General features: G+C 60.1%; 1 protein-coding gene across 1 annotated transcript in view; it reads right to left on the minus strand.

Annotated features, from left to right (window-relative positions):
• CDH22 (cadherin 22) overlaps positions 1–15,722 on the minus strand; it is a 115,816-nt gene that overhangs the window by 64,278 nt on the left and 35,816 nt on the right. The window contains exon 2 of the mRNA XM_079127933.1: positions 674–1,300. Coding sequence (XP_078984059.1) covers positions 674–931 — 258 coding nt within the window. The 5' untranslated portion in view covers positions 932–1,300. The remainder of the gene's footprint in view (positions 1–673; positions 1,301–15,722) is intronic.

Here is a 15,722-nt window from a genome sequence, read left to right on the forward strand (position 1 = left end):
TAGGAAAGAAACACATTAATTGCACAATCAAGCAAACACATGCATAATTACAGGGTTATGAAGGAAAGATACAGGGACCTCGAAAGGCATGTAATAGGGGGACCTGGCCTGGCCTGGTCTGGTCAGGGAGAGCTTCTTGCAGGAAGTAGCACTGGAGCTGAGACCTGTGGTATGGTATGTGAGGCAACTGGTGGAGGAAAGCAAGGCAGGTGGGGGGGAGTGTCCAATGGGGGCAACCCAGGCAAAGGGAGTGATGGAGGGTGGCGGGCATGGTAGGGCCTTTCAGAAGGCATCAGACCCCTGGTGTGGCTGCAGGAGGATGGGAGCCCTAGAGTCAATGGGATGGAATTCAGGCTTGACCCCAAGTGCGTGGAAAGCCATGGAGGCATTTTAGGCCAGTGAGCTGAGTATGTTTGTGACATGATCGGATTTGCAAACTTGTTTCTAAATTCCGCATGCCTTCCAGGCACCAGATGGACTGGCTTCGCCCACTTGCTTGCTCTCTTTCCTCTGGGAAGTAAGAGGGACAGGGCTGAGCACAGGGCGCTGGGGCTCTAGAGTGGGGCTCTAGCCAGTCGTGCCCCTGGCCAGGCACGCTGAAAGGAGGGAGGCAGGCGGGCGCGGACTAGGGGCAGGGGATGGGGGCCTGCTGGGCGGGTGGGCCCCACGTTACCTTGCCCACGTACAGGGGCTCCGTGCCGGTGTACTCCTCCACCACGAAGAACTGGTTCCACACCCAGCCGCGCTTCACGCGGCCCGCGCCCTGCGCGCCGTCCTGCCGGGCCCCGGGCGCCGCCGATGGCGCGGGTGTGCCCGCCGCCCACAGGCGCCCCAGCAGAGGCGGCGGCGGCGGCAGCAGCAGCAGCAGTAGCAGCGCGGGCGACAGCGCGGCCCCGGCTCGGAGCGCCCTACCGTCGGGCCGAGGCCTCATGCTTGGCTGCGCGGGGCCGGGCCCGGGAGCATCGACGGGGGGCACCAGGGCGCCGCCGCTCTGTCGGTCGCAGGACTAAGCAGTGCCGCGTCACATGGTGGCCTCAGCGTGGCCGCCGGGACACTGCCCCCGACGGGGCACCCGGACCGGCCCACGGCCCTGAACGCCACCCAGCCTCGGGGCCGCCCGGCTGCAGGGGGAGGGGACGGCCGCGCCGAGGCATGGACAGCAGCCCGGTCCACCGCGCCCCTGGCCCGATCAGCAGGCAGCGCTGCGCGCCATGGTCCCCGCGCAGATAGGAAGAGGGTCGAGGACGAGCTGATCTTCTGATCCTTCCAGGACTAGGGCGCCTCTTGATCCATCCAGAGCCTGCAGGAGAAAGGAGAGAGCATCCAGGGGCTCCATCGGGAGGGCAGACTGAGTCTGTCTCCTTCTGTAAGCACTGATTAACCACCTACTGTGCACCTGGCACTGTGCAGGGTGGCACAGACACTGGTGACCAGGAGAGGCCCCTGGCTTCTTGGAGTCGGCAGTGTAGTAGCTCACTCACCATCCTAGCCTTAGATCCCCTTTCAACCCTGGTGACCCACCCTGCTGTGCTCTCTGCTGCCCCTCCCCCACTTCCCCACAGACCCCCCCAGCTTCTCACTGCTGCCAGGCCCATGGGAACAGGGGCTTTAGGAGCTGCCTCCCCTGCCTCTGGCTGGCAGTCTGGTCCAGCCCAGCCTCCCCAAATCCCCTACCCCGCTGCAACGTTTAGAAGAGGTCTTCAAGACCCAGGTGTCCTGGGGCTCGGTGCTGCTCCCAGCCTGCTACCTCACCTCCCACCCTCCCATAGCAACAGGGAGAAGCCGTTTCATCCAAATCAGGGACTTGGGGAAGGCCCTCTGGTAAGCCACCACCCCTCCGCCCCTCTTGGGGATGAGGCACTGGTGTGCCAGCAGGCCTTGCTTGGAGGGGCCCTGCGTGACTCCGCAGGGTCACAAGCCCTCTCCTCTGCGCGTGCCTTTATTGTGTCCACATTCCCCCAGAAAGCCTTTTCCTGGCTCTGAGGGACACCTCTCCTCCCCCATCCTGGACCAGCACTGTGTCCACAGATCAATCCTCCCTCCCTCTCTCCCTCCGTCAGATCCCCGTTTTCAGCAAGAAAGGATCTGAGGGACTCACGCCTACTCAAGCCCTAATGATGAATAATGGCTTAATGTGGGTGTTTACAGGGGACAGCCATGCTGCTTTAATGGAGGAATTTCAGGCACAGACCAGAGCCAGAGAAGGTGAGGGGCTCAGTCCCCCGCCCCGCCACCTCCAGTTCCGCTCAGCTTAGCAACTCAGTTCCACCAGCCTCGACTCCGGGCCAGGTTGAGCCTGGATGCTGGGAACACAGATTAATACACGTGCAGTTTGGTGGGGTGGGAGGTGAGACCCTCCAGTCACACCCCAAATACCAGGTGGCCTGTGATCGGGCCCTCAAAGTGTGTGTATGTGGACGAGCTGGACCTGTGGGCTCAGGGAAGGGAGGTGGGGAGTCAAGGCGGCTCTGAGCAGATGGAGGAGCAGGGTGGGCATTCCAGGCGGCAGAGCACACACACCAGCCCGGAGCCATCGGGCTAGTTGAGGAGTTAGGCTGGAACCTGAGGCGTGCAGCTGGGCCAGGGGCAGGGGGCTGAGTCTCCAGGGAACAGACCCTCCTTTGATGTAGATGAGATGAAGGTATTTCTGGGGGCTGGCATTGCCTGGTGTTCCTTTGCCGTGTAGGCCCTGGAAATCCTTTATGGAAGGGGTTTCAGGGCCTGGAGCCTCTGCTTGAAGGTGACGGCGCTGGTGAGGGTTTCTGGGTAATGGAGAACGCCAATAGTCCAGAGGGGACAGTGGGATGGAGGGGCCCTGGACCCGCAGTCCCCTCTGTCCCTCTAGTTAAGAGGACCTGTAGCCCTGCTGCAAGTGCCCCTCATTCCCTTCCCGACCCCCACCCTGTTATGTGGGTCTGGGCAGGCAGCTCCCTCATCCTGGTGGCCCGCTCTGCAGCCCCAGGCTGTGCTTCCGCCTCTGGGGATCTGGCTCTGATTCCCCACATGATGGCCGGGGCTGGCGTAATGAGGCTGGAGTTCTGGGCGAGGAGGAGGCAGCTCTGAAGCCTTCATTTCCTGGAGCTTATGACTTCCCCGCACATGCTGCGGGAACTGTTCCCCTGGCTCCACCAGCCAGTTCCAGGGCTGTCATCGCAGAGGGAGGCGCTGGAGGAGGGGGAACCTCGAGGAGGCCGGGGCTGCCTCTGGGAGATGCCCAGTTGGCAGGCAGCCTGCCGTTGCTCTGCTCCCCGCCCCCCGTTTCTTGGTTTATAATACCTTCTGCAAGGTGTGTGGGGGGGGGCTGGTACTCAATCATTCATTCATCAGACATTAGTGTCTACTGCAGGCAGGAGACAGAAATGCACTTCGTTCATTCCCTCGCTCATTCAACAGACTATTAGCATCATTCCTCTGAGTACGACAGCGAGATCCAATCAGTAATTAGAAGACAGCGCGTCTTTTCTGGCTATGCATTTACTCTTCCCACAAATATTTACCAGTGCTTCCCTGATGCTGGCCCATGTGCTGGGCCCCCGGGACACGGCAATAAGCAGAACAGAGCCCAGGCCCTCGTGGAACTGGCCTTCTGGGGGACAGACAGACGATAATGGGGTGAATCTACAATATCATATGATTTTAGGGCGTGATAAGCAAAAAAAGAAAATTAAGGCAAGAAACGGGAATGGAAGGGGTGGGTGAGTGTCCCCCTGGACAGGGGCCCAGGGAGGGTTCTCAGAACTGGGGGAATCTGGCAGAGACTGGAAGGATGAGGAGAAGCTGGACACAAAAGGGTTCCCCACAGAGGAATAGCAGGGACAGAGGCTGGGCCGCATGGAGGTAGCACTCGAGGTCCAAGCGCAGGGAGGATGTGGGTGTGTGGGATTGGGAGTGTCGGGGAGACCACTGGGGAGGCCTACCTGGGGCAAGGCCTGGGTGCGATGCCTACTCCAGAGGAGAGTGGAGTCAGGCACTGTCCAAAGTCGCACAGCATCAGTGACAGAGCGCAGCCTCAAACCCAGGACCCCAGTCCCCTGGGCTTGCGCACCTTTGGGGAATGGGTAAAGGTGCTGGGGCCCACTTGGCAGGTCAGGGCCGCCCCCTGGCGCGTGGCACAATTGGCATCTGGTCTGAGGGGCAGCCCTGCCCACAGCCCGCACCTCTCCCTCCCCACCTGGGCCTTTGTACCTCAGCTGCCAGGTCCTCCCTCAGGCACGTTGGCCAGGCGCCCTGGCTGCCTGCCAACTCGTCGCCGCTGTGCCGCCTGCCAGAGCTGCTGCAGACTCTTGGGCCTCCTCCTCCCCTCCCTCCCGCTCCTGCTCCAGCTGCCTTTCCCGGGTGGGTGACAGCTACAGGACCCTGCCTGGCATTCTATCTGTCTGGGGCGGTGGTCTGGATCCCTGGGCTGTGTCCAGCATTCCTGCAACTCCCTGTGAGATGCTGCACGTGTCGGTGGCCTTCCTGGGCACAGGTCTCAACCTACTGCACAGAGCTGTTTAATCCCAAATGGGATTAAGAACTGAGCCCCGGCCGGGCCAGCCACCCTGCAGCCCCGCCTCCACAATGCACCTGTCTCCCCCGGGGCTCCAGACACGCATGGCGTTTCTATGTGCAGGCAAGCACGTGTCTGCAGCCACACACGCCAGCCGGCACGCTGCGTCCCATGCACATCCGTCCATTCCAGGAGTTTCCACTCTGTTGTTCTAGTAAAAATAAATAGCTGGAGACCTTGCCTTGCTAGGTGGTGGACACGGACAAGAAGCAAATGACCTGTCTGCTTTGGTTTGAAAATGGTGTGTTCCTTCTGAAACGCATCTTGAAGGTTGACCATCATGGGGGGGGTGGTGTTGGGAGGCGGGCCTGTGAGAGGGGAGGAGGTCGAGAACAGGAATTAACGCAGTTCTCCAGGTTCCAGGTTGTAACTGCAGCCCCACGTCGGGTCTCTTTTGCGATGCTTGCTACCCACTTGCTTGTTCTCTCACCTTCTTTCATGTTATGATGCCCTCACCAAGTACCATGCTCTGTCCTTGAACTTCCCAGTCTCCAGATCATGAGACAAAATAAACTTCCATATAAATAACCCAGCCTCAGGTATTTTGTTATAGCAACAGAGAACCGACTAAGACAATGTCAGATGATGGTAAATGCTTTGGGGAGAAACAAAGGCCAGTGAGGAGGGTGGTAGAATTTTCTATCTATCTACCTACCTATCATCTATCACTATAAATGAGCATTCATACAGGCTGGTCAGGGAAGGGCCGTGCCATTAGGATGGCATTTGAGCAGAGACCTGAAGTGAGGGAGCTATCCATAAGCAGGATTCCAGACCAAGGGAGCAGCCCATGCAAGGCCTGGGGTCAGTGCCCACTGGGGTGAAGGAGGGCCATCATGGAACCCAGTGCTGACCAAGTGGAGTGAAGATGTGCTCAGAGATGCCTGGGGGTGGGGCTTGAGCCTGAAGGGTCTCTTGGGCTTTGCACGGGGTGGCTGGAGCAGAGGACGGGCATGGGCTGGCTGGCTACTGGGTGGAAGTGGAGGGGCTGGGGGCTTCCATGGATAATCCAGGAGGTGGTCATGGTGGCATGGCCCACGTGGAGCAGGGAAGGCACCGGCTGAGCCCTATGCTGGTGGGTCAGAGATGCAGTGCAGGGGAGAGAGGGCCGGCGCCGCCACCCTTGGCTAAGCCACAGGTGCCACGGGGCTTCCTTTTGTGGATCTGAAGACGACTCAGGGAGAGCAGACCCCGGGGAGCAAGGCCTCACGCTGCTCCCTCCTCACCGGGTGGATGCCGATGCTGCCGGCTGATAGCCATGGAGAGGAGGCATCCAGTGGGCACCTGTGCCCTGGGTCGGGAGCTGGGTGAGGTCCTGGCTGCAGACACCCACTTGGGACCCAGGTGGGATTTGAAGTTGAGAGAGGGTGAGGAGGGAGCGTGGGGTGGGGGAGGCCTGGGGCTGGGCTGGGGGAGGAGGCAGGAAGGGCAGAGGAGACCGAGGAAGAGAGAGGCTGCGAGGGCACTTGGGAGTCAGCAGGACACAGCCGGTCAGGGGATCCACAGCCCAGAGCGCTGCCATTACGTGGCTGGCTGTCCGACTTGGCCTGGAACAGTCCCGTGGCATTCCTATTAACCGGGTCCCTCTCCCCCATTTCCAGTTGAGATGATAAATGTTATGGTCATCTCCGAACAGTTCACTTTGAAGTGACCACTGGAGTGAGTGATGCCCAGGTTGTCACTGACCTTGAGCAAAGGCGTTTGGTGGTGGCAGGGTGTGGGCTTGACTGGAGCACTCAAGGCACGGGGAGGAGAGGCGGCCGGATGGCGGCCCGATTTGCGAGAGTTCATTTTCCTGTTCCTCCCCACCAGTGAGGACGGCTCACGACAAGGGTCAGGACAGGAACCAAGAAACGCCACCAGGGCAGCTCCAGTCACCTGAGCTGGGCCCAGCCTGCACCCCTTCCTCCTCCTGCGGTCTCTCCTGACCTGGGGCCGGGACCCCTGTGGCCTGTGCCCCACCCAGGCTGCCTGGCTTGGCAGCCCTTCCTGCCTGGCACCCTGAGTCCCTCTGGCGGTGGTGGAAAGAAGGGGACAGCCCACCCCAGGTGCCCGCCTGCCTCCAGCTCCCACACTGGCTCTGGGCTCCTGGGAGTCCAGGCCCACTGCGCTCCAGGCCCTTCCAGGCCCTGCCACTCTGTTGGGTCCCCAGGTCACCAGGTGTGCGGAATAACAACCCCATGGCACGACATCCACCTCCGTGACCACAGGGGCAGGCTCAGGTAGGCCCGAGAGCCACCTTTGGTGTCTGGAACATGCGCAGGCCCGGGGACCCTGTGGCAGGTGACTGGGGCTGGGTGGTCTCCAGGGGGCTTGGGCTAGCAGCTCTCCTCCAACGGCCATGACGAAGTGCGGTTCTCAGCCCGGGAGGTGGACCAGGTGCGCCCAGCTATCCAGGTGCCTGTGGCCAGGGTGGAGACATTCATTTTGTCCCTAGTCCCTCAAACCTAGGGGACATTTCCTAATGAGCTGGAGAGGGGCTTCGAGATCCTTGGAATGATAGAGACATAAAGACCCAGTCCCTCCCCCAAGGCGCTCACCATCCCCCGGCTGGCAACACCCACAGCATGTACAGAGCGCCGCCTGTGTACCATTTACTCGTTTATCTCTTCAGTAACAAATATTGAATGCCAACGCCAGCCAAGCCCTGGGGATTTGATGCACGTACCCACAGATGCCCAGGACACTCCGGGGCACCCGTGCACACGCGCACACCTGCACGTACACATTTTTCATTCCAGAGGATTAAACCCAGGGCAAACGGCTTTACCACCGAGCTACACCCCAGTCCTTATTTTTAGAAGTTTATTTATTTGTTCTTTAAAATTTTGAGATAGCATCTCCTTGAGTTGCCCAGGCTGGTCTCAGCCTCTGATGCCATGGGATCACAGTGCACTACCAGGCCTGGCTAGCGAGACCAAGAGTCTTTTTAAACCCCCGAAAGAAGAACCAACTAAAGCAACGCATGGCAAATGGCAAGGCTAGTCCATGTGGGCCACCACGGAGGCCATCTGGAGGGGGAGTGATGCAGCCGATCCCCGAGAGGTGAGCAGGAGTCAGACACAAGGAAGCAGATGAAGTAGGAAATTAGAGGCAGGAAGTGTGAGCAGAGGAACCCTCAGGACAGGAGCCGGGAACGGTGACCAGTGCAGAGCTGCTGGATTTTATGGTGTGTGAGGAAGAGTGATGGTAAATACCAAGGACATGGCTGGCTACAAACAGCTGGTTCGTTGCCATCTTTCTTTCTTGTTTCATTTCAACAACCGCCCTCTGCTCGGCCCTGTGCTCAGCCCCTGCTCTGGGCACGGTGATTAGTCTAAAGTCATAAGAGGCACTCCCTTCTCCCTACCAGTAACTGGTTTAGAAAGTATCATGCGACACAATTCTGGTCCAGAAGCTTCCGAGAAAATATTTTTGCTCTTAAAAAAGAGATGCCTTAAGGAGACACTTTTCGTTTTCTGCATGTGTGAGTAAGGTAATGGCTGGAGCAGCAGCAGCCATTTGGGGATGATGAAGGGAGATAATCCAAAAGACCAAAGAACTCTACTAAAGAAAGAGAACAATCTGTGTCCCTAATGATATTGATGAGCCAATGAACTGACCCGCCCTGGGTGTTAAATCCAGTTCCAACCTGTACTTCCTCAGACTCTCAGGCTCTCTTCTCTGAACTCGCTCAGATCTGTCTGGCTGAGCCCACCTCTGGGGCCTGGTGTCTTTCTGAATGACAAAGACCATGCCTACTCCTTCCTCCAGAGCCAAGCACAGAACCCGGCCTGGGAGGGAGACGGGCTGTGAGACTCCAGGGGCTGCTGGGCCTGACTTTCCATCTCACCGAGGACGCGCAGCTGTTCTGGTTTGCTGTGGTTCATCCGAGCTCCGGCGTCGCTGCTGCCACGCACACACCGTGTCCTTGGGAGTCCGGGTGGGTGGCCAGCATGTCCTTTCTTGATTTCTTAAGGCCCTGGCACCATAACTGCCAAGGTTGACTGCCAGCTCAGAGGCTCCTGGCTCTCTCCCTGGGGACAGAGGAAGGGCTTCTCACCCTACCCCTCCCCTGGTTGCTTCCCAGTCTCTTCTGCCAAGAACTAGAAGAGAGGCCGGGCGCAGTGACCTCCAGACAGGACAGCACAGAGGTGTTTTCCCGGCGGAGCCTGGGGCTCCTCACCCCTGCCTCCTTCCCAGAGTTCCCAAAAACCCCCGACCCTATCTTAGGGACCGGATTTAATATTTATAGACCCTAAGACCTTGAGGTCTTGGGTTGGTCCCAGTTCTGTTGTGTTACTGCACACGGAACCTGGGGCGCTTCCCTCCATTTCCCTAAGCCTCAGTTTCCTCTGCTGATAAATGGGATACTGCTACCTACCTCCTGGGACCCACGTAAGAAATCGACGGACGCGTGTGAAGGGAAGCAGCGCTGGGCGAGGTAGTGTGGAGAGCACAGATATTAGCTAGTGCTGTCACTTCAGGTCAGTCGACAAACACTGCCAGACCCCCATGGCATACAGAGTTCTGGCTGGGTAAAGGGGCTCGGAGACATTGGTCGGCTCGGCCGAGTATCTATTCGGTCGTATGTTTATTTAGCAACTGTTAATCAGGCCCTAAGTGCGCCCTGTGCCAAGAGGAGGGGAGCCCACTGGGAAGGGGAGCTGGATCCACCCGGGCAGGTGCCAGGCTGGTGAGCCCAGGAGGAGGGGCCTCCCCTCGGCCGCTCGCCCCTCACTCCGCCTGGCCTGCCCACGAGTCACGTCTTCTCTCCAGGCCTGCTCGACTCAGGGGTCTGGCAGTTGGAGCTGTGCCTGGCAATCTGGCTCCCGTCTGCCCTGTCCCTGTCCCCAGGGCACTGTGCCCGCTGCATCCTCAGCCCAGAGCTGCGGGCTCCTGGGGGATCACTCCTACCAGCTTAGTGCTCCCCGGCCTGGGCGGGTCCTGGGGAGGCCAGGGAGCTGCTCCGGCACCTGGCCTCTGCCTCTGCCCCTTCCCCAGGCGGAAAGCCCGCTGGCGCACACGCAAGGAGTCGGCTGCTCACCCCCACGGCACGCCTGCGACTCACAGCCGAGGACGCCTGCCGGGTACTGTGCACGGTATCCCAGCACCTGGAATAGCTCCCTGCACACAGTAGGCACTCACTGAGTGCGCAGCGAGTGGCTGGCGGGGGCTGCTCTGTGGGGGCTGAAGCCATGGCTGGGGGGCCTGGTGGTCCGCGTGAGGAGCCAGGGAGTGGGTGTGATGGGACCCGCCAGCACCCCTGGCTGGTGGCTGGAGGGGAGCCGGGAAGGGAAGGTGGGGGGAGGGGGTCAGAGCTGGGTCACCCGCGCCCCATAACCAGGGTCGCTGCACCTGCAAAGGCCACCGGGCGCATGCCCTGCCCGGTCCTGCCCGTGCTGCGGGTGCTCCAGGATCTCCACGCAGCCGCGCTCCTCAAGTCTGGAACCTTCCGCTCCCTCCCAGCAGATCTGTCCCCCTGAGAGCAGCAGAGGGTGTTCCTCGTCCTCCAGCGCCTTGCGGCCTCCTACCATGGGTGCTATTGGCCCTTGGTCTTCAGATGAGGACACTGAGCAGGAGGACCTGCCCAAGGTCGTGCCCCTGGTGTGTCCTGGGAGCCTGGACTTGGCCTGCCTGCCAGCTCCCCGCCTGGGCCTTTAACCGCTGCCCAGAAGCTGCTCGGGGGCCACAGCCCCCCCCCACTCTCCACCAGCCACACCCCATTCCAGGGAGTCGCCAGCCTTTCGTGCCTCTGAGCCTTTGCCCTTCTCCCGTCTTGCCCTGTGACCACACTGGCCCACCTTGGGGCCAGCCCCACAGCCCACTGTCTCTGCCTCCTGCTCCCGGCTCCGGAGCACTTTTGTCTGAGCCTGAGGCCCAGCCCAGGCCCTCCTCGCCTGGCCCCAGCCTGCCTGTGGGCCCTGGGCACCTCTGCTGTTGCCCCCTGCCCCTAGCTCCCACCTCAGGGCAGTGCTCAGAGGGTGCTCCCCCCAGGGAGGAGGAGGGGCTGCCTGCTGTGTGGTGGCCAGACGCGATGGCTGGGCTGCCGGGCTACTGTCGCACTGCCTTCCCCGGCCTCTGTGCTAGCGCTTCCTTCTGCTTGCTCCATTTACTGACTCATCAAATATTTATTGAGCACCTACTACATGCCAGGCACTGTAGAGGCTACGGATGCAGCGTGGAGTGAGCCAGGCAGGTCCGTGTCTTGAGCTGTCCATTCTGGGGACCCAGGGGTGCGCGGGGGCGGGCACATGCATTGATCCCACAATCTCACAAACAAATGTGCAGAAGCCACTGGTCTATTCCACAAGGAGGAAGTGCAGTGGGCACACGGTCTCCTTACGGATGGGACTAGTTCCTGGGAAAGGTGTTTGGGACGAACCCTAAGGGACGTGGGACACGCCGGGGCAGGTAAGAGACCTGTGGAGTCACATCCCAGGCCTGACGGTTGGGGCCCGGAGGGGCCGGAGGAGCTCCCGCTGGGGAGGGGGCACCACGCAGCCGTGGAGATGGGCTCAGATGCGCCTCTCCCGAGAGCTCGCTGTGCTGTCTCCAGAGGGACAAGCTGGATGGGCAGGCTGGAAGCCCGGCCAGCAAGGGAGTGGCAGGGTCTGGGGGAGAGAGCGGAGGTGGCCCGGACCAGGGAGGCCATCGAGGGACAGAGAAAGGTGAGAGCTTTGGGAAGCACCACGGAGCAGACGTGGTGACGATGGACGGCGGGCGGAGGGAGGCAGAGCGCCAGGAGGGACTTCCCGGTCTTACTTTCCCTTGAGCCCACGTTTATCCTTCACCTACCGAGAGCCAGCCCCCCGTCCTGGTGCTCCCGCCCATGACTCCTTATTCCCCACGAGAGCCCATCGAGTGCGTCACCGTCGTCACTTACAAGCCCACTTCCAATGAAGGACAATGCAGGACACTGCAGCAAGGGGACATGGAGGGCTGGTCCCAGTTCTGTCCCTCTGGGGACACCCTTGACAGACCAAGGGGATAGAGAGGAAGGAAGGCAGGCGGCAGCACCTGCTGAGTTCATGGTGAACCAGGGAGGGCGACACTCACACACATCTATGTGGGCCAGGCACAGCGCCGTCCCCTTAGCTAATGAAAGAGGGGACGCTGAACTCCAGCAGGACACTTTATGGGGGTGAGCAGGTTGAATTCTCACAATGGCTCTCTGCAACATTTCTATCACAGGAGAAGGGCTGGTGGCTCAGAGAGGTTGAGGGACCTGCCCAAGGTCACACAGCTAGTGAATGCTGTATCTGAAATTCGGACAGTCTGTGATCAGGGGAGAATAAGAATGAGCAAAGAGGTGCTCGGTGGTTATCAGGTAGGACAGGCCTGCATTTGGCTCTGAGCATGAACCATGTCCTCCTCTGATCACTGCTTGGCTTGCCTTAACCCAGGCCGGGGTCCCTGCTTGAGACCTGACCTCCCATGCAAGTTAGAGACGTGTGTGCACATGTGTGTGTGTGCACACACATGCACACACACACTGTGGCTGGCCTCTGCTCACCGGCAGGGAGACCCTCAGGCCCCTGGGCCAGGTGCCCGGAGGCACCTGTCTCGGCCCCACCCCCGCCCTGCCCGCTGGCGGTGCGGCAGGCAGAGCCGCTGTACATCATGTTGACAGTGGAAATTACATCCTGGGCTGCTGTTCTACACCGCGCCCTGTCAGAACTCACCGCAGCCCAGTGATCAGGACAAATTGAATACCATCCTGGCCGTGTCAATATTTATTCCATTTTACAAACGCGGCCGGATGGGGGCAGGGCCCATCGTGGTGCCAGCCAAGCAGAGCCTGGAGCCCTCCCCCCCCCACGGTGGACCGCCGCCTCTGCCTCCGCCTCTCTCCCCCACTCTTTCTAGACTTTTCAGTCTGTTAAATCGTGAAATTCAGCCTTGATTTGAAAAACGCCACAAATGCACAGCATAAACGATAATCACAAGACAAACTGATGGACCCGCCCTTAGGTCAAGCCGTGGACACTCAACCCTCTCAGCCACCCGGCGCCTGCACATTCCTGACGCAGTGCCCCGTCCATCTGCTGGCTATGTGAGGACCAGTTCCTTTCTTCACTGAGAACATCTCTGTGTGCAACTAAACGTCCCAATGGTTTCTCGTTTGGCTTGTTGTTGAGATTGATGTAAATGGATGCCCACTGCATACCCTCTTTGCGTCTGGCTTCCTTTTCTCCACCTTAAGCTTGTGAGACCTCTTTGTTCTCCTTTTCACTGCTGTATAGTACTTCACCTTATGAACTTGGCTTGAATCCCACCATGCTGGGTGACCTTGGGCAAATCCCTGCCCTCTCTGGGCTTCTGTTACAATAGAAGGCCATGGTTGGTGAATCCATTCTACTCATTCGCCCTCTTCCTCTTCTTTCCCCTCTTCTCCTGCTCTTACTTCTAGTCTGTCTCTTTCTTCCCTTCTACCTTCTCCTCCTTTCTTTCCCGTCCCACCTCCTTGGCTGTCTGTCCCCTTTGTTCTGTCTGCTATATCAGGAAGCTGCACACGCTGCCACCAAGCACACACGAGGCCCCTGCTCCCCCATCCTCCAGGGGTCCTGAACTTCCCCTCCCTGGCTCTTGGAATATGAGGTTCCAGACAGAGAAGGTGCACAGGGACCTGAGCCTGTTAGAGCAGCCCGGGGTGTGGCACACAAGATCCCTTGTCTCAGCAACCTTGGGGAAGAAGGTCTGACCTTCCAACCCTCGGGCCAGGGCTAGAAGGGAGGTAGCCCCAGTGCCCCGCAGGGGCCCGCAGGGTGCAGAGCTACATGGGGTGGGGCTGGACCGAGCCAGGCAAGGCACTCCTCAACTGCAGCTCTATCCACTGAGACCTCACGGAGTCCCAGCACGGGGTCTCACCCAGACCAAGGCAGAGAAGACCTGCTGGCTCCGGGTCTTCAGGAGTCACCAGAAAGACCGCTTGGATGTCCCAGGAACATGGTGACACGTTTCATCCGGGTCTCCCTCAGTCCCGCATCTGCCTTGGGGCTGCATTGATGAGGTGCATATTCAGGGTAGTTAATTTTTATTGCAACCAGAGAAGATGACATTAGGGAATCTGTCCCTTTGCAGTACAAGAGAAAGCTCTCTAGGCTGGAAGACAAGTAGGCTTGGTTGGAATTTGGCTTGGATCCCACCATGCTGGGTGACCTTGGGCAAATCCCTGCCCTCTCTGGGGTTCTCTAGAATAAAAGGTCAAGCCACAGTTCCCAGGACTTATCAGAGAACCGGGATCATGCTGGCAATAGAACAAGGGGCTTATTTGGAATGCATATTCCCACCCCAGCACCTCTGATGCCGTAGCAATGACAATAACCCGAGCGGGCAATGTACCCAAGGTACTTGTGCCAGGGACTTGGGCACTTGATGAGCTAAAAATAAGAGAAGGCACTTGTCGGCCACAGGGCCAACCCCTCCACGTCGGTTCCCTGTTTCATCTGTGCCACAAAGTATTTTATTATCATTGTTACATTTTGGATGAAGAAACTGGAGCATGGAGAGGTGAAGTCACTTGTCCAAGGTGACAGCCAGCCAGGAACGGGGAAGCCAGGACTTGAAGTGGGAACGTCTGGCTGCAGAGCCCCACCGGTCCGGGAGGCTCCCCGACAGATTCTGAGCCGCCCCAGCAGGAGCTGAGGTCAGGGAGCCGTCTAGACCCGCTGTGCGCACCTGCCGTGTGTCACCCTGAACTCGGCTCCGGGGTCTTCCCAGCGATTGGACAGGATGTGTGTGAAGGCCTCCAGCCTCCGGGGGGCTTTAGGAAAAGGAGGCCGCAGAAGAACGGGGCTCGCCAAGCCTCCGCGGCGAGGGTCCAGCCTCCACGAAGCCCTCACCAGCCGCGCCCCCGGCCCCACCCTGCGCCGAGGGCACCCCACCCTCCGGGCCTCAGTCTTCCCATCTGCGAAAGAGGCCCCCACGCTCCTCCCACCCCACAGGCCAGTGCCCACCGGCGATGGAAGGCCTGTTGCCAGTTTCCGAAAACAGCCCAGGCTGAGCCCGTCGCAGGAGGGGGACAGGGGACCCTGGGAACTCCGGAGAGCCCAAGGGGGAGTTGCCTGGGGGCGCGTCCAGAGGGGCCTCACCGTCCCGTGGACAGCTCTGGAGCCCCTGGACGCGGCTCCCACCTTGCCAGGGGTGACGTGGGGGTGGGAGCCGCCTTGGCGCGGGGTCTCCGAGAAGGGGCTCAGCCGGGCTGGGGGCAGCGCGCAGGCCGGGCATCGTGGGGGGCACGTCCCCCTGATATAAAGGGTGCTGAAAACTCAGAGCCTGACCTCGGCTCTTGCGGCCGGCGACAGCGGGCAAGTCACAGCCCGAGCCCCCTCGGCGGCCTGGCCCCGCGCCGTCGCCTGCTGTGATCACAGCGGGATCAGCGCCCCATCTCCTTAAAGCCCCGCTGCCACCACCCGCCTCGCGGCTCATCTCCCGCGGCTCCCCGAGGTCCCGGCGATTATGCCACCGAAAACTCTGCTTTCATCTTGTCAACCTCGCAGTAAATTACAGGCCCGGGGAGGCGCCGGCCTCCTCCTTAAACAAGATTCGATTCCACTTAGCTGCCCCTCCAGCCCCGCGCACCTCCCTCCCTGCGCACCCTGCTCGGGATTTATGGCCTCTCCTTGCAGCAGCTGGTAACCATGGCGAGCTCCTTAGGGAGGCTTCGGGCTGGAGCCTCCTCAGCCCCAGACTCCAGTGCAGACTTCCTCCTAGGACAGTGAGAGAAGAGGACAGAGCCGCAGTGTGGGCCTCCGGTGGAGGCCGAGCAGGGAGGCTGCAGCAGCCTCAGCAGGAGCAGGCTGGGCCCAGGGTCCTCACAGCCTCGGCTGCGCAGGCTTGTCACTACCCCACGGTCAAATGGGCAGGTGAGGCAGAACGGTGTGAGGTCAACTGCCAAGGTCACACCAAGGAAGCAGAAGCCTCCAGGGCAGGTGCTTAAGCAGCAGGACCACGGTCTCTGTCCCCTTGCTGCTCTTAGAGAGCTTCAGGCCCTGCCCAACCTGGGCCGCCTGACTTCCCTCTTCGCGCGGCCTTGTTACACTCCTCCAGGGATGGGGAGATCACTTCCTCCCGGAGGGCCCATTATCTCTCTAACGACTCGACAAATAATTGACTCGACAAATAATTGATCAAGGCTGTCGCCCCCAGGAGCACTCTGGCATCTAAGCCCTCGCGATCTGGCTGCAACTCC

Source organism: Sciurus vulgaris (genome assembly GCF_902686455.1).
Source record: "Sciurus vulgaris genome assembly, chromosome: 2".
Classification (NCBI taxonomy): Eukaryota; Metazoa; Chordata; class Mammalia; order Rodentia; family Sciuridae; genus Sciurus; species Sciurus vulgaris.